The sequence below is a fragment of the Camelus ferus genome, chromosome 7 (genome assembly GCF_009834535.1).
Source record: "Camelus ferus isolate YT-003-E chromosome 7, BCGSAC_Cfer_1.0, whole genome shotgun sequence".
NCBI classification, from domain to species: Eukaryota; Metazoa; Chordata; class Mammalia; order Artiodactyla; family Camelidae; genus Camelus; species Camelus ferus.
The window spans coordinates 31,485,765-31,508,264 of NC_045702.1; the positions used below are offsets into that span (position 1 = coordinate 31,485,765).

Sequence of the window (22,500 nt, forward strand, 5' to 3'; positions counted from 1 at the left end):
GACTGTTTTAACAAAATGTTTCACTTGCATATCACTGGTGTTTGATTTATTTTGCATCAAGCTTTTTATGTTTAAACACTGACAGGAGTTTAAATACAAAATGTTAGCTGTCACTATTCATTTAGCTGATTATGTGAGATGCCTTAGTTTTGAGAGATGGGGGCACTGTCACCAAAAGAAACAACATTCTGACAAGTTCAAAGAATGCCTTCTTGAGGTCATAATTTTGTAGCCATGCTGCCTAGTCAAAGACAAAGAAATAGACAATACACACTAAGTAAGAGCTTAATTTTGAGAGTAGTCAGCTGCAAGAAAAAAAAGATAACAACTTTCCACTAATTAAACTATTCTGTTTCCTCCGTCTTTTCTATTGCTCTTCATACTGTGTCAAACCTTAAAACTTGAGTCTTTGTAATAAACCTAATCACGTATGTTCATCAACTAATTACTTTTTAATAGCCTGATAATTTATTGACACTAACCATTCTGCCTTTCTTCAAAAAGTATTTCCAGCTTTGTATCTCATACCATGCTTTGTTTGCTGACTCCTGCACATTCAGGTTCAAGAACACTTGTCTGCCAACTTGAATGTTATATTATAAACCTTTGGGTTTATACTCTAAAAGTCAATCCATTCAAGCTGACTGAGGGCCAACAGAATGAAAATAATTCTACAGAGAAACTACGCAAAAGTTTTGCCGGCTGTTATTACAGTTTGACGTTTGTAAGACAGTAACGAAGAACTAGTATTAAATGCTTTTAGTGATCTCATGAGATCCTCAATTAGTGGTCAGAAAAATGGTTAGCTTCTGTCAACACCTACTTTCCAGTAAAATTCAAAAATTTTCCTAAACACCTTTTTAGTCTAGACTTTCTTCTTCATCTTTTATTTTTCTATTTTCACCTTTGCTGTTATGAATAATAGTTTCTAACTTAACTTTTTTATTCAATAGAAAAAATACTTCAATTGAATATTAATATGTATACATATATATTCACATGGATAAGAATATATATGTTATTCATAAGCAACTGTCCTCTGGTGGCTTTTCATTTGATGCTGGGCAAAAATAGAGGAATTTTAGCAGTTTATTTGGGGATGTAATGTGAGAAAGGGAATTTGAGACTCAATACGTTATCTACTGTCCTTTGTTATTAAACATATGTAGGCTAAAGAGTAATAATGGATAGTTTCCTTTGCTTTCAGACCAATGGATAATAAGTTGTCTGATACCAAAGTACAGCTCAAGCTATACCACTTATTTCTAGTGCATTTTAAATAAAAATGCCACAATAGTATTTTCTCAAAAAATGTGTACAATAAACACTGGGCACAAAGTTTCTGGAGAATGGATAAACAAATAAAATGAGAGCTAAAAATCTTTTACAGCTTTTTGACTTGTCTGACATTTTTTTCCCCTCAAGACTCTCAATTCTCTCCATTAGTACAAACGAAAATCAAATCTTTCCAAGAAAATTTGTATTAGCGGTGATTTCTTTAATTCACTTTCCACAGACATTAAATCGACTTTTTTTTCTGAATGACTGAAATTAATTTAATAAGACATATTATTTAATTTATCTTCAAATTTCCCACACATTTTAAGAAAAAGACAATACCAGTATGGAAATATGTCTACTCACTATTTAATTTCAGTACAGTATAATGGCATTAGCTCTATTAACAGAATTTATCACAGATCTTTGACTTAGAGAATCTAAGCTTACCAACAAAAATGGACTAAAAGAAAGGCCTTAAAATCTACTGTCATTTGTTCTGTCATCCTTATAAAGTTAATGGGTTGGAAAAATGGTCAGTCTTTGGAACCAAAGTTGATACGTAATTGAAAGGCAATTTTTTTTAATTGTAACTTCTTCAGTTTTAAAAAAATTACTAGCATGAGTATGAAAAAGCACCATTGAAGGTAAAATGAGAGTTCATATTTATAAGCTTGGTAGTCATAAAACTATGGATAAGTATTTGAGATGAATAAAAATGCTCCTTTCTATGTGCTACAAAGGAAAGCATACTGAAGAAAAGACATATGTTGTTTCTTTATTTTGAATTTTGTCAAATACAACAACTTAGAGCAATAAAATGTCTGAGTACTGAGCTAGTTCTATGGCTTACACTGCCATACTTAAGAAATAGTATGAGTCCTGTAAGTAATCTTAATGATAAGGAAGAATACAACATATTAACAAGGACTAATATATTCAAATGAAGAAATATGAGATGAGTTATTTAAAGACTTACTATCCCTATATTCTGTCTTTGTCTTAGAAAATGTTTTTCTTAGAAAGGAAAACTGTAGTAAAGTTACCTAAAATTTTAAGTGCTTGGAACTGTTGAATCAGTTTCCTACCCAACAACATGGAAGCGCACAGCTGTTTTGGATAACAGGAGTGCAAATTTTCATTTAAGGCCACTTACAAAATCCATAGTAATATAGAAAGCATGTTTTCTTTTAATTGGTCAGAAACAAACAAAAAAGGTTAAAAAAATCCTTGTGGAAGTCTCACGGTAATTCAGTTATAAAGTTATTATGATGCCAAGTACTTGTGCCTTGTTGTTAAGGTGCTTTTGCTCTATACCCTGTAGTCTACCATTTGTAAACACATCTTTTTGATGTTTCTGCCAACATCCTGGCAACAAAGCAGTGCAATTTCAAATGAGCTAATTAACTTAATTGTTGATGAAGCATGAAACAGTTCATTCACCCTGTTAGCTGCTCCATGACAACATGAGAGTCTCAGCCTGTGAAGTTACTCATCTCCATAAACCTATCTGGTGCTCTCTGTTTAGATCTCTCATATACTGAAATTGCATGTGGAAAATGTTTCATGAAAGATGCATATTCTCATTTGAAAAAGAACCTCTTATGAATTAAAAAAATAAATTATCACTGTATGAAGATTTTAAGGATACAGAAAGTTTTTACTTAAAGCTAGAGAAGTCATATATTCCATCCTACAAACATACGGCCATGCATGTTTCTTTATGATTCTCAGGGCAACAAGTAACAATGGAGAAAATTATGCTTACCTTAATATTTTAGTTACTATTAACTTTCAGTTTTGTATTCTTGTTGTTAAATGTAAACATTAAATATCATTATTTAAAGTAAGAAATATAAAGTCTGTAATAAAAATAAACCTTCAAAATGTGTCTTTTGCTTAAATATATATATATTTGCATATATATATATATGCATATATATATATATATAATATGACTTCTCGCATAATTTTACTGGAAATTTTTCTTGAAACCTTGAAATTTAAGTGAATCCTGCAAACATGTCTTCCAATTATTAATGACACATTAATGACACAATTATAGTAGGCTACTATTTTTCATTGATTCAAAAACCTTTACTGGATGATTTATAAAATAGTCTCATGAAAAGATAAAGATGAAGAATTAACTTTCTTAGCCTGACTCTGCTAACCCACTTGTTGGAACGCACAGAAAACTTACAGCGTGTCTTAGAATGGACTCTGACTTCCTTCTTGCAGCTTCCTTTTGTTTATTTAACTACCTGCCTAAAACTCCCATGTGATCCACCCCCTCCCCTAAAAAAAAGTTAAAAAAAAAAAACAAAACCTACTTTAAAAACTGTCCAAAATCTTCACAAATGCTCTCACAGCCTGGCCATTTGCAAACTCCATGGCCGTAGAGAGTGTGAGAGGCCCCAGTCTCCTCATGTGACGAGCTGTAGCAAAAGAACACGGCGTCAGATTCATCTCAAAAAGCCATAATCGTTGCAGGCTGCTAGCGCCTGTCAGGTTACGATCAGCGACAAACAGGTCAAAACAGGTCAATTCAGCTCAGAGCAGTCAGAAAAATTTAATCGTTCTATTGAATAGTTCAACTGCCAAGGCTAGATGATGTTCCAATTAGAGGAGAAATAGAGCCAAAGATGACTGTTAATAAAGGATGAAAAACTAAGAGGACTGTATAATACCATATGCTAATCCTGCCATATGACCTTAATGTAACATTTACCTCTAAATAAAAAATAGATATTCGTATGTGGTCCAGAGAAAAAACCTGTTTTTAAGAAAGTAATAGGAAAATCACCATCAGAATTTTGAAATGTTCTTTTTAGAGACTATATATGGACCTTTAGAATCATTTAAATTGTTTAATATTTATGTGCGAACCACATATATATATATCTGCTAGTTACAGTTGATTAAAAAATTCTACTTTGAAACAGTCTTCATTAGCTCTCTCCTTCTATAATTATCAAAGACTTTTGATAAGTGAGTATTGTATCAGATAGACAGATCCAAGAGACATCAACCAACTTCTGAAATATATAATCATCAAATTACTCTCAATTAAAACAACAGCGTGAAAGCATCCAAAGGCATACAATTTTATAATAATGAAAGCTCACAAGAAAAATATGCATGATGTTCAAAGGAAGACCAAAAACATCACCAAATTATAGCATTCTATTTTAAACTGTACTGCAATTAAATATGTTTCTTTGAAAAAATATTTGTATGAGAGTCTGTTGCAGCTAAGCAGGTATTCATATTACAAAACAGAGCACTATCAATCCACTACAGTTAAATGTGACATTTACAGCTATACATCATGGGAGACTAAGCCACTCTGTTAAGAAATCCAACACTTACATTTCATCTTTTAAAAAGATATTTTTCATGTTGAGTAATACTTTGGCTTCTGTATTTTATATAAAGTATATTAAAGGACTTGATTAGATAACCATATGCCTGAGTAAATAGAACTAAATCGACCAAAAAGTACATAAGTGCTCCTTTTACAAAGGCAGTTTTTACACAACTAAAAAAAACCAGTAAGGTGAAAATTTACCTAATATAATGTACTCATTGATGGTAATGGAAATCAAATAATTTTTCTTTATGACTTTTCAGTCCAATTTATTCAGAAAGTTAACTCCCATAAGTTCAATTTTATTGTAATTCCATCATGTCATAAAAATAAAAAAGGCAAACCAGATCTTCTATCTTCTGGTTTACTATGCCTGTGTTTATATCTATTCTGATTTCTAAGTCCATTTGTAACATATAGTAAGGGGGTCATATATACATCTTTAATTATTTGAAACCGGTTCATAAGTTTTAAAATGGTAAAAATGTTCTCATTTTAGCAATCAGGTTATGCACAATATCTCAGCCATAAAAATCTATTGACACAATAATTCCACACATACTTATTTAAAAATAACTTTCTTCAGGAAATTCCTGACTCTATCCATCAAAATTCTGGTATTTGAACAGTTCTTTTCCTAATGAAAATAATATATGATCATCTAAAGGTTTCTATTTAATTTGTTGTTCTATACATTCTGCCTCTGTTAGGTACATATTATTATTTTCAGTTTTATGAATGGTGAAAGTAAAATTTGGTGATAGATGTAGAACAAATCTCATGAGATTTACCTGTCTCGCCTTGCATTTAGAACTGAAGGCTGTCCATTCACTATGGAATGATGGGTTATTGGTGGTGATGCTTTGGAAGTGGTGGAGGAGGTAGTCGAGGAGGAATTGTTAGTAGTGAGGTCTAGCCCTCCATGTTTAATGCCATTGTCTTCCATACTGTGAACTCCAGTCACTTCTTTCCATAACTGCTGAATCTCAGCAGGACTTAAGCCAGCTATAAAATGAAAGAAAGCCCCACTAATATAACAAAGTAAAGTTCGTATAATGAGCTTAGTATTGTTACTGGATTAATGCCAACAACAAAAGTGATGTTATCAGAATTATTAATATACAATAATTAATCACTTTACACCATCAGCACCATAGCTTTTCCCTGAATAATCAGTTATCTACTAAAGACTACCGATTCAAGAACAGTATTAGAAATAATAGTATTGGGAATAACATCGTATATTAATAGAAAAAAACACAGCAAGTTCCATCTGAAAATTAAACTATTCAACTTGTAACAGTAGCTTTTACTTATTGCTAGTATTAAGTTTTTATCAGTGAGGAACTGAAAGACAAGTACATTTGGAAATAACACATCTTGAAAGAAATGAAAAAAAAGGAAATAAGGAGGGAAACAATCAGGGGAAAACAGGAGACGCTCAACTCAAAAGTAAAACAGATTTGCCAATTATCTAGTTATTTTGGTCTTTCTCAGAGAGGCAAAGGAAATAACTGAATTTCATTCCAAGGGCCCGAATAAGCCAATATGCCTACCTACATGGATCAATTAGGTAGTTAATATCCAAATTTCTCCTTCATTTCATGACCAATAGAATAAATCAACTACTCTTTTTAAACTCCCTGGTTCAGATTATGCAAATTTACCTGATTTATGAGGGATGAAAATAGAAAAACTAGGTACAATCCTAACTGTAATTTCAAAATAAGGAATTGAGTTTACAGGATTTGACTTATAAAATAATACTTATATGTGCCAAGTACAGTGCCTTCATAAATTCTTTGCATACTTTATGTTCTTTATTCCTTACTACAATCCAATGGAGTTGATATTTTTATTATAACCAATTAATTTATGGATAAGGAAGCAAAGTGGGAGAGAGGATAAAAAATATAGCTTAGGTCACAAAGCTTACGTGTGATAAAGCTGTGATTTAAATCCAGGCAGTCTTTGCTCCTAAAATCTTTTATTAAATATATGAAAACAACTGGATAAAGATATATAGGAGCAAGTGTACTCGTAATGATAAATGCTATCATTTATTGAGCATCTCCTATATTCTGATGCTTTGCACTCATAATCTCAGTTGACCTCACCTAAAATTAGGAATCATTACATTTTACAGGTACATGGAAGCTCAGGATGATTAAATACACAGCCTCAATCACTACGCTCAAAACCAGTGGGCAGAATTCAAACCTGATGCCCCGTGGCTCCCAAATCTATATTCTTTATTACTATGTTCAGCTACAACATCAACTGTAAGGATGGAAGCACTAATCAACCTACCCTCCTCCTCCCACCACACACACACACCAGATGCCACAGTGATGCTGATCAATGGAGAGGCGCATGGGGGTGAAGTGGGATGGAACAGGCAGGGGAGACTCGGGAAAGGTAACAGAATATGAAGGTAAGGGGAGCCCTCTCACCCCGACCCCTGCAAGTGGAAAAATCATTGATCTAGACATAGTGGTAAGTAGCCCCTAGCAACAGAAGAACCCTCACTGTTCCAAACATAACTTCTGGTCAAATTCTTCATCACAGCAGCAACCTTAAATTGCTCTGCCTATCACAATTTCATACAGTCAGCTTCACTGAAAGCTATCATTTTGATGATTCTAGCTCCTCCAGATTTTAAGACGTAGCTTGAGACTAAAGAAAAGACAGGATAACTCCAGTTTACAAAGTTGTTAAAAACGATTTTTTTCTATAAAGAAAAAGATGACTTAATAAAGGTATTTCTGTTACACAGGCAACGATTTCCATACAGACTATTAATTATTGCTTCAATTCAGCTTTAACCTAGGATTCTGAAACTTTCCTGACTGTCATTTTTTGATGTGTCAGGTGTCCTAACAGCAAAACTGCGTTAGCAGCTCCTTTTCTGTGAGAGCATTGGCGCACCCTTGGCATCAGATGTCTCAGCACCTCAGCCGCTGCTTCTCTGCTCCCCTGTCAACTCCTGCCTGGACCGCTGCTGTAGCTCCCTGACTGTCCTCCTGTTTTCACCTTGCCTGTGTAAAATTCACTCTTCAGATCTCAGCGCGAATTTATCTCTTTAAAGGTAAGTTAAGTCACAGCACTTCCCAGGCAAAGCCTCCACTGCCCTTCTAGAACACTTTAAAAAACAAAACAAAACAAGGAAAAAAAAAAAAAACCACCCTCCTGTGGCCTATGAGGTGCTTGCATTCATTATCTGGCTCTTGCCTGCCTCTTTGACCTCATCCATTGCTCCTTCTCTCCATTTCATTGTTATACCTGCCTTCTGCTGCTTCTCGAATGCATCAAACATTGGCTCCCTTTCCAGCTTTCGCTCCGGCAGCTCCCACAGCCTAGGCCACTCTGGTTGCAAATCTTCCCCTGGCTTCCTCCCTCCTGTCACTCAGATGGTCTAAGGGTCACCTCCTCTGATGGGGTCTCTGACCACACTATCAACCACAGCCCCTCCCCACTTGCCTTCTCTCACTCCCTATCACCTCCCTCTATTTTAATCTCTAAACTATGTTGTTTTTCTTACTTGTTTTCATTAGTATCCCTCCACCATTTACCAAAAGCAGGGATTTCGTATTTTACTGGTATAACCCCCAGAGCCTAGAACAGTGCCTGGTATGTGATCAATAAATAGTTGTTGATTTAATTGATTAAAACGGATTCATGCAGTTCTAGAAGACATCTTGATTTCCATGTGCCACTTCTGTGACTCTTAAAGGGCATAGTACTTACGAGCTCTCTTGTAAGGTCAGTGTCTAAAAAGTTATAAATGGTACTAGTTGATTCTAACAGATTAGGAAGCTAATCTATATACTGTATTTTGGCTATAGACACTTAGGTGTTTTTTGAGACTATGTACCAGTTAAAGATGTTATTAATAATTTAGTTTGTGGACTTTAGTAATAACTTAGTTAACCTAAGTATCCACTTACCTTCTAAAGTAGAATTCTATTATTTATTTGCATTGAAAATTAGCGGTATCACCATGATACCACAATGATATGGTAACAAATAGTAGGCACATAAACATTTGATAAATAACGTGTTTGCCATCCAAGTAATGACCCTTAATAAAAAGAATATTATATTTTAAAAATATTGACCACCTGAATATTAAATATTTATATATTTTAAATATTTAATTTGAAAATATTTTAAATATCATAGATAAGGGACAGAGAATAAACAATGTCAAAAAGAGATTCCTGTTAGTAAGAGTGGCTCCCCAAAGTGTCTGCATATTAGAATTACCTGGGGATTTTTAAAAATTTCCAATGCTCTGACCACAGCCCAAAGAAGTTAAAACATAATTTCTGAAGGCAGGACACAGGCATCAGTAGTTTTTGAAGTTCCATGGATGATTCCACTGTGCGTATAATTTGGAGGAAAAAAATTTTAAAATAAACTGTCATGTTGCTCATGAGAAATTTTTCACATCTCCAACTTGCTTAGCTGTTTTCTATGGATACAAAACTATTTATGAATATGAAACAACTAGCCAATTAACTTTGTACAATTTTGAAAGTTGTGTGAATTTTTACATCTTAATGATTTGCAAGAATTTATTTTTTCAGGCAGTAATATAACAAATTCAGCATTTCCTAAACTGTGTTCTATGAAACAGTACTCTTTTAAATGCTGTTAACCTAAGAGGCCTCAGAGGACTGTGGGCTAGATCTTGGATACCTGTGATTCATGTTAGCATGTGAAAAAGTTCTGAGATGTCTAATAACAAAGAAAACTTGAATCTCTTTTTCTAACTCAGTATTTTGCAAATATGTCTGAAGAAAAAAAATTATTTTTACAATTACACTAATTTATTTCAGTTTTAAATAACAGGTATAGGCTTAGGATTCATCAAGTGATCTCCAGCCCAGGCCCCTTTCTTGCATTGCAGGCTGCCTACGTGACACTCTGTTATCACTCTACCAGATTCTCAGATCTTACATTTTCAAAACTAAGCTCCTGTTTACACAGCTCCTCTGACCCCATCTCATGCCTCTAGCAGTTTCTTTGTTTTATTTAACACATACTTATACAGGGCTTCTGATATACCAGTAACTTTTTGAAATGCTTCATACTTTATTAACTAACGTAATGCCCAAACCACTATTATTATTATTAATTATTTATTATTATTATTATTATTATTATTATTATTATTATTATTATTACTATCATTATTTTATTTTCGAGATGAAGACACTGAGGCACAGAAAAGCTAAGTAACTTGCTCAAGAGCTAACACTTGACTGGGCTCCATCACATTCTCAGGTCACTACTTACACATCCCCTTCCCAGGATTCCTTCCCTGATCAACTGGTCTACAAGTTCAACTCCTCCCATTTCCTATAGTTGCTTTATTTTTTCCCATCCTTGCTTTTTAATTTTTCTCCTTAGCAGTTACCACTGTGTATTTTACTTGACTGATTTGTTGTGTCTTCTACACCAAAGTGGAAGTTGTATGATGGCAGGGACTGAGGTCTGTTTTCATCACAGCTCTAGCCCCAGTGCCTGGACGAGTGCCAGCAGTGAGTGAAAGCTCAATGAGTATTACTTAAAAGAGCTGTTCAATTGACCAGAACACTGGTGTCGTGGCAAGCACGATTTGGGAATCCGTGGACTAGAGCATCATAGAATAATATTCAACTTCCAATCTTAAGTGAAAATTATTCGGTTTTCCTTAAAAACGTATTTCAAGGGTATATACATACAATACTACTGCCCAAAAGTTTTATAATTATGTAACTTAAAAATTCCGTGCCTACAAAAAACTGAGAAACCCTGTTCTACTTCTGGATGATGACTTGGGCTTGTTCCTATTCACTGCCTACAAATAAACATTAAAGGTTTGTTTTCCAGGAGTTGAAAGAATAAAAAGATGAATTCCCAACCAAATTGTGTCTGATATCACAGATAAAGCAATTAAATAATAATTCTTTAATTCTGGCGTCAGAGTTTGTAGAGTAACTACTGGGTGCCAAACGCTGTGTTAAGAATTAATGAAAATTTGCTAATTTATATCTAGATTATACATCCTTGGGGCACACAAGGTTTAAAAGCTTCAGTGGCTTCATTTATTGGTTAAAAATTACATGTACAGCTTTTTCACACTCAAAAATAAAAGATTCTTTCTACGCCCTTAATTGTCTATGTCCAGTAATTAATTAATATTAAATACATAATTTTAATACATTATGATGTAAAATAAGTCTAGTGTGAATTTTTAATTAACTTATTTAATAGTACTCTGCTTCTTTTCTAGGGTTACTTATAATTAAAAAATAAATTTTAGTAGAAGTATTTGTATTATTCATATATTTTACTGAACCAATTTGATATTCAGTACTTTGAATTACTGAAATATTATCATTAATTTTCACTTTTCATCTTAAATTTTACATTTTGAAAAACCTGTATACACACATGGCTAAAATAATTAAATCACAGAGAAGGGGACTCAATGCAAAACTGAATTTCCCCACCAGCCCTGAACTCTGGTCCCCACTACTCCTCTCCAGTGGCAACCATTATTCCAGTTTTGGGGCTCTCCTTCAGAGATCCAAGTGTTCATTTGTAATTTGCCAAATCTAACATCTTACTGATCTGTATTGATCTGTGTGAGGGCTTACTATAACCTGTAGGTATAATGCCCAACTTTAAAATGGATATTCAATGAGAGGTGTATCAAATACACATTTTGTCTAAATGCTGAATTACAGAAGTAAAAATAGCTATTTGGCTAAAACTTAAGACCGAAAGCAAACATCTCCACCAAAGAAGGAACAGGAATACATCTGATATAAAAGAAATTCCTACTATGATTTTAGTATTAAATTTTTTCCAGGCTGCATTTTTACAGTTTGTTATTCCATTACAAAAACAATGATTTCTCCGTTTTCTCGATCATGAAATTTAATGCAGCAAAGTTGACATTCTCCTTTTAAGTCTTCCCTCAACATACATAGAATTGACAAACAGAACTTTTTTAAACACATATGGCCTAAACAGAATTAAATCCATTTTAATATATGCATGTTAATACACTAAACAACTCTATAACAGTTGGAATTATGATATAATCTAATCTCCATCTATCTCATTTACATTTTCTCAAAAACTAACTCAACATATTTTGAATATCCCCTTATGCATTTCATTATTCCTAAGTTAGTTTTTCAGTCCCCGTGGTAATATTAAACCTGTGACTATATTGTGTATTGGGATGCACTGACTTCCATCTTATGTCAAAAACATACCAAAGTTTATACTGCATGTCACAGTAACTTCCTATTTTTTAACTTGTAGACAATGGTACTGAGTCATGAAAATGTGTCACTAAATAATTACTAGTTTATATATAAAGTACAGTATCTATGTATTAAATAGCTTTAAATCAGTATTTTATTTGAGATTGACTTAAAAACCCATCCTTTTTTATTCAACTTCTGTATACCTATATACATATTTAGAGACTGTAATTTCGTTGCCTATTTTACATTAAAATCCAATGTTATAGTAATTTTCATGATAACTTTAAATGCTTAATATTTAAAATATCTTACTTTAAAATGATAAAATACAACATTGCATCATTTCGCAATACAGAGAAAAATGTCTGTAAATCTACTCTTATCAAAATTATAATTTTGTTACTTCCATCTGATTCTCATACACATATAGTTGAAAGAAGTTGTAACTTTAAAAGTATTCTAAGGAAGCTGTGTTAAATCGGGGGATAAATATTTCAAATAGAGCATATTTTTACCGATACAATGAGAGTATCATCTTTGCCTATTAATCCTGTTTGGTTTTCGTAAGGCCATTACTAGTGGCTAAACAATCAACCAACCAAAAACCTGATACAAAGTGAACTGAGGAACTGATGCCAGTAACTGAGGCAGAAATGATTTAGGGCTTACATTATCTAGCAATTAGTTTTTCACTTTCTCCTACTCTAATTCTGAGATTCCAGAACAGCACTAAGAATGCATATGTTCCTTTACTGTAGCTGCTTTCTCTGACACATTCCGCCTGTGTCTGGCTGATGGGTTTCCACAGTGCCCCTTTCACACATTCATTTAAACAGTTGAAAACATGATGATGACTTCCATCTTTTTTGTTTAAAATGTACATTTTCTGCTCCAACCCAGGTATGTTTTCAGATTTACTTCCTTTGCCTCAGTGTTCTCCATTCAAATACAAATAGAGAATACAAATAGAAGAAAATAAGCGGTGATCATTTTTGTAGAGGCGAGAACAGCGAGTTGCTAGGTTGGGCAGCATCAAGAACTAACACAGTGTTCTAGGTCAGTCCTATCATGATGCATGTAAGTCAAAGCATCATGCTGTACACCTTAAACTTACACAGTGCTGTACGTCAAGTACATCTGAATAAAACTGGAAGGAGAGAGAGAAAAAAAACAAATAGAAGGGAAAAAAGGAGATCATTCTATCAAAAGAAAGCTCCGAAATAAGAGAAAATTGTCATTTGAAAACTATTAGCATGGTTATAGAATAATAAATTTCCTTGTATGCTTGTTTTGGAATAATATAGTTTAACAAACATATCTCAAATAAGTCACATTTTGTTCCTAGGAACATCTCTTTGAACTTTCTTGAAATGTGTGTTTGAATGTTTTATTCAAATAAAATCATGCTTTTCTATTGAAGAGAGAAAACATAAAACAAAAAACAGATCCTAAATATAGACTTTGCTCAAATTTTACTTAAAAAAAGGTCAATGACATAAATTTATTGCTTCTGTTTTAGTATAGTTCTGACAAAGAAATCCATGTTTACACTGAATTTATACACACCTTCACTTTTTTAATCTTATTGCTTCCTTTTGTCCTCAAGTTGTATTTATTTTTCCAAAGAACAGTTATTTGTGAATAGAAATTCATTGCTATGGTGACACTATGGTTTATCCAAATTCTCTTTGGAATGACATGGAAAAGTGGGTTTATTGCCTTATTTTTCTTTCACTATTGAAACTTTACCTTTCTTGATTTCCTAGCAGTGATTGAATCAGGTAAATTAGAGGATATGAAGTCAAGTGAAAGAGGAATTCTGGGAAAAATAAGCCATGGGAACAGTAATTTGATAAGTAAATAGAAAAACATTTACCATGGTATTTTTAATTTCATGTGCCCAAAGCAATATTTATGTGCATTTAAAGACTGCTTTTTATTTGCCTAATTAAAATTTTTGTATATTTAATTGTTCTTGATTTTCTTCAGGGTAGCCTGGAGAGTCAGGAAAATGCACAGCAAGTACTACAACGTGAGCCTCTCTGAAACAAATACAAGTAACTTGAGTTCGTTTGGATTAAAGTTTGTTCCAACAAAATCAAATGTGAATTAGAATATATTTTTACAAAGTTTATAGATACATGACTTTCACCTGTTGCAAGAATTTCAGCACACAAAGAACCATTTTGTTTACCATTCTTTTTCTGTTTTCAACTTAGAACTCTTTCGTTTCCCAAAAGTTGAGAGTCAAATGATGAATATATACAACTATATTTTTGTATGGTATTGTATTATTTAATTATCAAAGCATATTCAAAGTTTTCTCATCAGGAAAACAAGTAAGAATACAACTGACAGCTTTTTAAAGCTGTAATTCACAATATAGTGCATGCATAGGCAACAGTAATTTTAGAGAAAAGAGGATCAATTTGGTCCCAGGGTGTATGATGGGGCCCTCTCCGAAGTATAACTTGGAATATGCCCTCTAGAAAGGGGTTTCAGAGTGAAGATTAGGAACGTCTATCTTTTCCTTATCAGTTGTCCACCAAAACGTATACCCGCTCACTTATGTTCAATGGAGTGTTGTTAGCCTTCCTACTAATACAATTCCCTGCAGATCTTCAGTGTATACTCAACAGCTTGAATTCAGTACCTTGAATTGTGTTGCCCTTATAAACTTTCTTCCATAAGACTAACAAATACTCATTCAATATCTAATACAACACTTGAAAGCAGTTTTACTACACACTTAAAAAGCAGTGTATCGTGAAATTTTCTGAGTCTCAAGAAAATGGGTCACGCAACCATGTTAACAATCATGTTTTAACAATAAACATGAAGGTCATAAAAACACAATTTCTCAAGTATAAGGTAGACAGGCCATGCAGCAGTAGAAATTGCAACATTGGAAATGAAGTGCTGGCCATGTTTTCTATGTACCTTGAGGCAGCGATTGGACGGGAAGCGCCGCCTGGCCAGGGGGGATGGAGATGAGTCCCTGACGCTGAAGGCTGAGCAGATGCTGCTGCTGCTGGAGTTGTTGCATCTGGAGAAGCTGCTGCTGGAAGACAAGCTGCTGGGCGGCCAACTGCTGCTGCTGCTGCTGCTGCTGGTGTCAGAAAACCCAACCCAGTAAACAGCAGAGAACACAGTCTGGGCAAACAGCTCTCACACAGAGAAATGCATGCTCCTTTCATTGCCCCGTGAGTTTGTGAACTGCCATCCCATAGTCAAAATTCAAGGGCAGAATGTGAGCAAGTTCTAGACTGTCTGTTGCTTTTCTTTCAAATATTAACACAGCAGCAGAGAACCAAGGAACTTGCATTAAAACAGGATGGAATAGGGTCTAGAGAAAGTATATGACAAAGGTTCAGACTTTTAAAAAATGGGCTTATTGCAGATGATAATAAATTTATCTAGGCTAAAAGAATAACGCTTTGCAGATACAGTCAACTTCAACAACACACTTTTTTTTTTCCAGCTGAATAAGTTTGATCTGCAGAAGTCCATGACTGTGGTCTCCAGTGATCTATTAGTAAACTGGGATGTAGCCTTCATAGGACAGGCCTGTTAGCTCTCTCTCTTCCTCTCATTTCTTATTGGAATATATTAAAGGTGGAATTATGTTCAAGGCCAAAAAAAAAAAAGTGCCCTTATTATAAGGAAAAGTATAACTTCCAATTTTGTGAGGCGTTGCAAGACAAACCAGAGTTCTCTGGACTCGGGAGGGTATGAGCAGGCAGTCACACTTCAGAGGGAGACAAGCTGCTGTGGAAGACCTTTCCTTTTTAGTTTGGGGAAAAGAGAAACTTCTGATGCGCTCACTGGAAAACAGACTGCATAATGGAGCAAGTCATGTGGATTGCCCAAAGCCTCCAGAGAAATAAGGGAGCAATTGCTATTCTGTAGTTGATGGCTGTCTGAAATTCTATTCACAAATCCAAACAGAAACAAAGCCTCAGGGGGTCAAAACTGTTTCCTGTAAGTTTGCATAATGGGCAGCTTGAAGACAACGGCTCTGATACCTGCTGATCAATTTAACTACTTCAACATGTTTTGTTTGTATTATGTTTATATTTGATGCAGTTTGCTGACAAGTGCGAGCTCGGCCAGAGAAGCCAGCTTGTCAGTTTGATTTATGAGCATATCAAACTGTAACTTTCTACTCACCACTCCAAACCTACAGTAGCAGTTCATTAATCAGGGGCCTGTGACTTTGAAATCTGCGCTCAACCAGTTTCTCCCCCGGTTCCCCCCACACCCCACTCCCACCCCAACCAACAACAGGCTAAATTTGCATGCATGTTCTCTGAGCTGCACCACTGAGAAAAATAAGGTTCCCTCACCAACTTAGATTCTCGGTGAGTACAAGACAATCAGTACTCTGTCCACCACACAGCTCGCGCTTTGTACGCTGTGATTCATTAGTGAACACTGGGCGACGGACAGCAGCACTGGATTGTAACTCCCAAGTCCCATGCTACAAGAAAGGAGAGCAGGAGGGTTCTACTGTCACTGTTATTAAAAGCTCCGTGCCAACGGGTAATAATGCATCTTTGACGGCAAAAGCCGGGTGATGGGGCGATCTCAGACTGCCCTCGCCTCTCAGCGCCCTTCCCAGCCTCACGCTCTTCTGCGCAGGCAGGGCCAGCCAGACCCTACCTCTTTTGCTTGCTTTCCTGGATGTGGCGGCGGCGGCGGGGCGGCTGCTGCTGCGGCTGCTGCTGCTGCTGCTGTTGCTGTTGCTGCTGTTGCTGCTGCTGCTGTTGCTGCTGCTGCTGCTGCTGCTGCTGCAAAAGCTGAAGATGTAACTGCTCTTGCTGTTTCTTGTAAAACTCTTGTAGTTGTTGCTGAATAAACCATTTTGACTTTAATAAATAAAGGCAAAAGTTTCATGTAGTATAAATCTCCTAAACCCTTCTAGACTGGCACGGGGTAGAGTCTCCATTAAGATTCACCTCCCGAGAACAACAACAGCAAATATGCACTGGATTCAAGGAGACAATCTACAGACTCCCTCCCTCTCCCCCGAAGGCAGCTCTGAAAACTTCCAGTCCAGAATCCAAAATCTCCCAAACAAAAGGGTATAGAGGATCTGTCTTCTAAAGGGCCAGAGCCAAATGAACACTCTTAATTATTATATCTGCAGTCCCAGGAACACACAGAAATAGGTTCTACTCTCCTGTTTATAAAAACCATTGATAGAGTTACATACAACCATGCTGTCCAGTTCTTACTGGGAAACAACTGCCATTCATCAGATATACAGAAGAACGTCTTAGAAATATAAGCAACTGGCCTGTGGTCATCATCATAGAACAGAGCAAAGTAAATCTCTAAGAATTCAGGTAAAGCACGATAATTTCTCCCTGGTAAGTACGTCTACAGGTGAATGTCCACTTCATACACACTTGAGGCTCCAACAGCGTACATATTAGGAACATTAGTTTTCTTATTTACGAAAGATAAATCTCATTAGATTAGTGGCTTAGCTGCTTCACTTTGTTCTAATTTCTAAATTCTGAATGTATTTTGGTTACTTTCCCTTTGTAACAAAATGGCCAGTTCCAATTTCATACTTACACTAAAAGGAGTGTTGAAGTGTCACGAATTTTAAATCAACAATTATCGGTAGATCTCTCTGCACTTTTGTGGGAAAGTCTACAAATCAAATGCACCTAATCATTTGAATATGGAAATGTTGACTTATGTTGAAATTATACCTCTTTCTGCTCTTACTCCAGACATTAATACATTTAAGAATGTTAGGTAGTGAGATAAGAGGGGCACCAGGCAGATAGGTGGAGGAGAGGGTCCAGAAGATGGCATTGTGCCCATCTCCAGCATAAAGGGACTTTACTTCTAAATGAGCGCCATCAAGAAACCACTTAGAATCCGATAGCCACGACTGTGCGGTAGCAGAAAGGACTTAACTGGACACGATCCAGTGCTAGCACTGTATTATAATTAACATTGAGGTTTAGCACCCCACTGCCCATGGGTTTTTCTGTGTACGCCATGGGCAAGGACATGTGCAAAGGGGCCAAACATGACTAAGCACTCCGGGGACAAGAGCTGTCAATCTATCAAGAGACCGCCTCTAAGCGAGGGTGTGAGAGAAAGGGGAGACAAAAACCGCAACTTTTCCTCCCTTGGATCAGCCCGCCTCCCGTTCTTGGAGGTGTGCTTGTCCTTTTCTAAATAAACCTTTTAAAATCTTTCGCTATACAACACACCATCTCCCTATTTCTCTTTCAGGAATGACAAGAACCGCAGGCTTTACCTTTTAGGGTAACAAGAAAGCCAAGGGATCTAAATTTTCCTCTGCAGCTGTGCATGAGAAAGTTACACTTATGTTCTAGCATGCTGACAGGTTGGCCTTGCAAGTGGAGAATGATCTCATGTGCCCGTGGCACTGTTGACACGGCTGCGCACCTTCCGTGCCCCGTGAGCACTCCAAAGCAGGTAACCCACATTACCTGCTGCAGCATAACTGCCTGCTGCTGCTGGAGAAGGGCTTGGAGCTGCTGAGGAGACAGGACTTGTTGCTGAAGGATCTGCTGCATCTGCTGTGGGGTGATCACCTGGGGAGTCATCATGGCCACCGACACAGGCACCTTGACAGAGACAGAAGGAGAAGGACGTGGGCGTTACCAGATGTCTGGTAACCTACTTCACAGCCACGCGGCATCCCTAACAAATTCTTTAGCAACGATGACCAATAGTTTGTATGTAATATTTATTATGCTATTTAACTCTTTAATAGTGATATTAAGGTGCCACAGTATTTAGACACTAGCTTTCCAGAGGCATCAGATTTCATCAGATCCCACCTTCATGTTCTACTCCTCTTACGTATTATGCGAAGATGTGTCGCTTTGACCAACAGTTAGAAATAAACAAGTGGCTTACAGTGAAAGAGAATGTGACAATGAATGTATGTATGTTCATGTATAACTGAAAAATTGTGCTCTACACTGGAATTTGACACAACATTGTAAAATGACTATAAATCAATTAAAAAAAGTTTAAAAAAAAAGAAATAAGTAATCACATGTCAGTTTTCTCAATACTTCATAACTGATAATCTCATCAATGTCATAATGCTATAAATAAAAAGCCTTTTGAACTAGTTTATAGGTATGATTAAAACAGATATAATAAAGATTGAATAACTGGAAAAATATGCATTTAAATATGTTAGTAAAGCTAGTAAAAAAGAATGTATGGGCAGTGTACTTACTCATGAAACAATCACCATCTTCACAATTTAATATATACATAAAATATGTATAGTACTAGAAAAATACATACAGTTACACATTTTACTACATGAGTACAGGTAACAACTCATGTAGGAGATTTATTTATTTACTTAGATATCTCCAGAAAATACCTACAAAAAGATCCTCTCAAAGAAGGAATCACAGCCTAGTATTCTAACTTCTCCTTTACACATTTTCTTATTTCAAGCTAACTAAACTTAAACCAGAGAGTCTTGGAAATCTAAAGATTACTCAAAGGTTATTCAGTAAGCTGAAGAAAAATTAAAGTATTTTGGTTAAAATGTCCTTTCTACCATTTCATTTCTCTTCAAAGTTCTGAAAGTTTTAAAGAGTCAAAAAGAAAAGGAAATAAGGAGGGAGAGAAAGAAACAGAGCAGAAAGAGGAAGCAAGGAAAACACCAAGTTAGGAAAAGCCAGAGAGGACGTTTGAGAGAAAGAGAGGAAGGAGTGGAGACAGACAGGCAGAGGCTAGCAGGAGAGGCGGACAGGAAGGCTTCCGGCACAGAAGCCTGAGGTGTCCACTCAGTTCTGCAGCCGTCACACTATTCCAAGGCATCACTTGTACTAACCAGCAGTAATCAAACAACTTGTCAACCCGCCGAGTCTGCAACCTTTGAAAAAGCAATCATTTTCTTTCATAGAAAAAATAATTCACTTCCATTGTAAATAAAAGCAAGTATTTATATAAACACTACTTTTGGGCCAATTCTTGGAATATGTGTCTTTGAAAACAGAAAGAGATTAATAGACATGGTTAACAATTTATCCTAACAGTCATTTTTAACATAGTTCAAACTTTTCTAGTCTGGCCTTTATGTAATAAAGGAATAAGAAATTAAAAATGAAAACAAAGTAGGAGAAAATATAAAATAAATTCAGAGTGGATTAATTCTGCTCTCTCTCTCAAAAAAAGAAAACCCTCATATTTAATACTAAGAAACAGTACTTTCTATCCCTTGTTGATCTCAAAATATGGATTAATTAGTTCTAATTTTGTAACATGAAAGAGAATCACAATAACAGAAAGGAATTCAAAACTGATTTTCAAAAATATTTCTGGATTTTTTTAGAACACATTGATATACCTACAGATTACTGTATTTGAATGTACCATAATAAAAGGCATTCTGAAATAAATGTATGCTGTAAAATTAATTGACCCAACAGTTTGCCCAAGTGTTCAGCTGTTTAAAAATTTAATGGCCAGTCTACTTAGTTGTTTTTTGATAAATAAAAAAGAATGGTTAGAACAAGTAGTTTGGGAAAAAATTATCTATCTACAAAAATGAGTTTTCTTCCAGTAATCATTTACCTCCAAATAACAATGAATCAAACTGAAATGAAGGAACAGAGAAAGACAGACGTTACATTTTTAAAGAAGCTGCTACTAACCTAGATAAAGGGATAAATAAGTAGGTAGCTAAATTACGCATATGTAGATAGCTATATACACCATATAGATTTATACCTTCTAGAAAGTCTGACATTTGATGTGAAGCCTGCCACCCTTCTCTCACCTAATAGCCCCTTATCCCTTTTTAGCTCATGGAGTTTTTTCACTTAATTACCTCTATACCTACAAGTAAAGGTATTTTATATGTAACTGATAACAGATGCACTTTATAAGAAAAGTTTTATGAATGGAGGTAGGCAATAATACACTGTAAGTTTACAGTCAGATTTCACCTTCTACCAATTATATTACCCTACAGCTTGTTGCTATTACAACTGATTTGATGTGTAAGCAAACTTAAGCAAGTTTTCTACCTTTGCATTCTTTAGGGTTCATTAACCCTTTCACGATGGTTAAACAAATTATTTTTCACTCTTAAAATGGCTTGTATTTTCCTTACATTTAAAAGCTTATGACATAAAAATAACCATCACAATTCTGTCATCCTAAAATCATACATATCACAGGTATGTGATGGTGTGCAAATTCTAAGCAGTTTCTGGCCTACCCTCTAGGAAATGGTCATCTAAGACTGACAATATACAGACAGAAGGACGTGTAGAGAAAGAAGCCAACTTTTACCTCAATATCAACCAATCAGAGAATTGCACACGAGTGATCATGTACCCTGTGATCCTCCCTCCATCACCCGGCCTTTAAATATGCTTTGCTGAAACCCTTTGGGGAGTTTGGAGTTTTCTTGGGCATAAGCCACCCTGTCCTCCTTATTCAACCCTGCAATAAACCTTACTCTGCTCAAAAAAAAAAAAAAAAAAAAAAAAAGAGTCAACTGACTGAACATTCTACTTCCATCAGATATGTACAAAATACAAACTGAAATTAATTAAATATGTTGAAAAGCACAAGTGTACTTCTGAGGGATTTCTAACATTACAAATAAGCCAGTACTATCATCTCTAAATCCATATACACAAGCTCATCCAAAATGAAACATCAGCAGCCACTAAAAATCTATAATATTTTAATAAACAGAAAATTAGTTTTCCTACAACAATGTCAGTTACATGCTATGTGTAAACTGCTCCACTTGTCTTGTTTAGAAATTCATAATTTTCAAAATGCAGAACTCCATTTTTAAGTGAATCATTTTAAGCGACACATTTCCTTTATTCCTCCTTTAACACTTTTTTTACTGTCCCATTGCATTTCCCTGCTACTGCAAACTACTCTAGGAATTCACTGTCAAAGATGAATAGAGATTAACTGAGTACATAAAAATTTCTGAAGATTATGCTACTTTATCAATATTTAACAGGCAAAACCAGTATCACATTTGAAAGTCTGTGGATAACTTTCTAAAATATATATACCTTAGCAAGTTAGGTGGTAAGCTTAAGAAAATATTTTCCACTACATATATACTTTTGTTCATGCAAATATTCTAATGAGGTTACCACAATTTAGATGTATTGTAACAGAAGGGAGGGAGAACTTACCTCAGATACTTTCTGGTGAGAAGGCAAATAAAAGTCTGGTTGGGTAGAAGAAATCAAAATACATTATGCTGCTACCAAATGAAATCAAAAGGAATAGTTGGTTTTAAATGGATGTCCCAGTGAAAACTGTAGTCTATCAATTAAAATCTTCAAGAGTGAAGAAAGGAGGGGGAGGCTATAGCTCAGTGGTAGAGTGCATGTCTAGCATGCATGAGGTTCAATCTCTGGTTTCTCCACCAAAGTAATAAATAAATAGATAAACCTAATTACCGCCCCCACCCCCCGCAAAAAAAGTGAAGAAAGGAAACACAGTCAACTTTGGTTGGGAGATTTCTCTTTTATTCTCTCTTGGTATTTACTATACTGACAGAACGAAAATTCCCCAAAC

General features: G+C 35.3%; 1 protein-coding gene across 1 annotated transcript in view; it reads right to left on the reverse strand.

The window, feature by feature from the left end:
* FOXP2 (forkhead box P2) overlaps positions 1 to 22,500 on the reverse strand; it is a 235,259-nt gene that overhangs the window by 43,293 nt on the left and 169,466 nt on the right. The window contains 6 exon segments of the mRNA XM_032483657.1: positions 3,612 to 3,716; positions 5,440 to 5,653; positions 14,857 to 15,022; positions 16,579 to 16,619; positions 16,622 to 16,766; positions 18,396 to 18,533. Coding sequence (XP_032339548.1) covers positions 3,612 to 3,716; positions 5,440 to 5,653; positions 14,857 to 15,022; positions 16,579 to 16,619; positions 16,622 to 16,766; positions 18,396 to 18,533 — 809 coding nt within the window.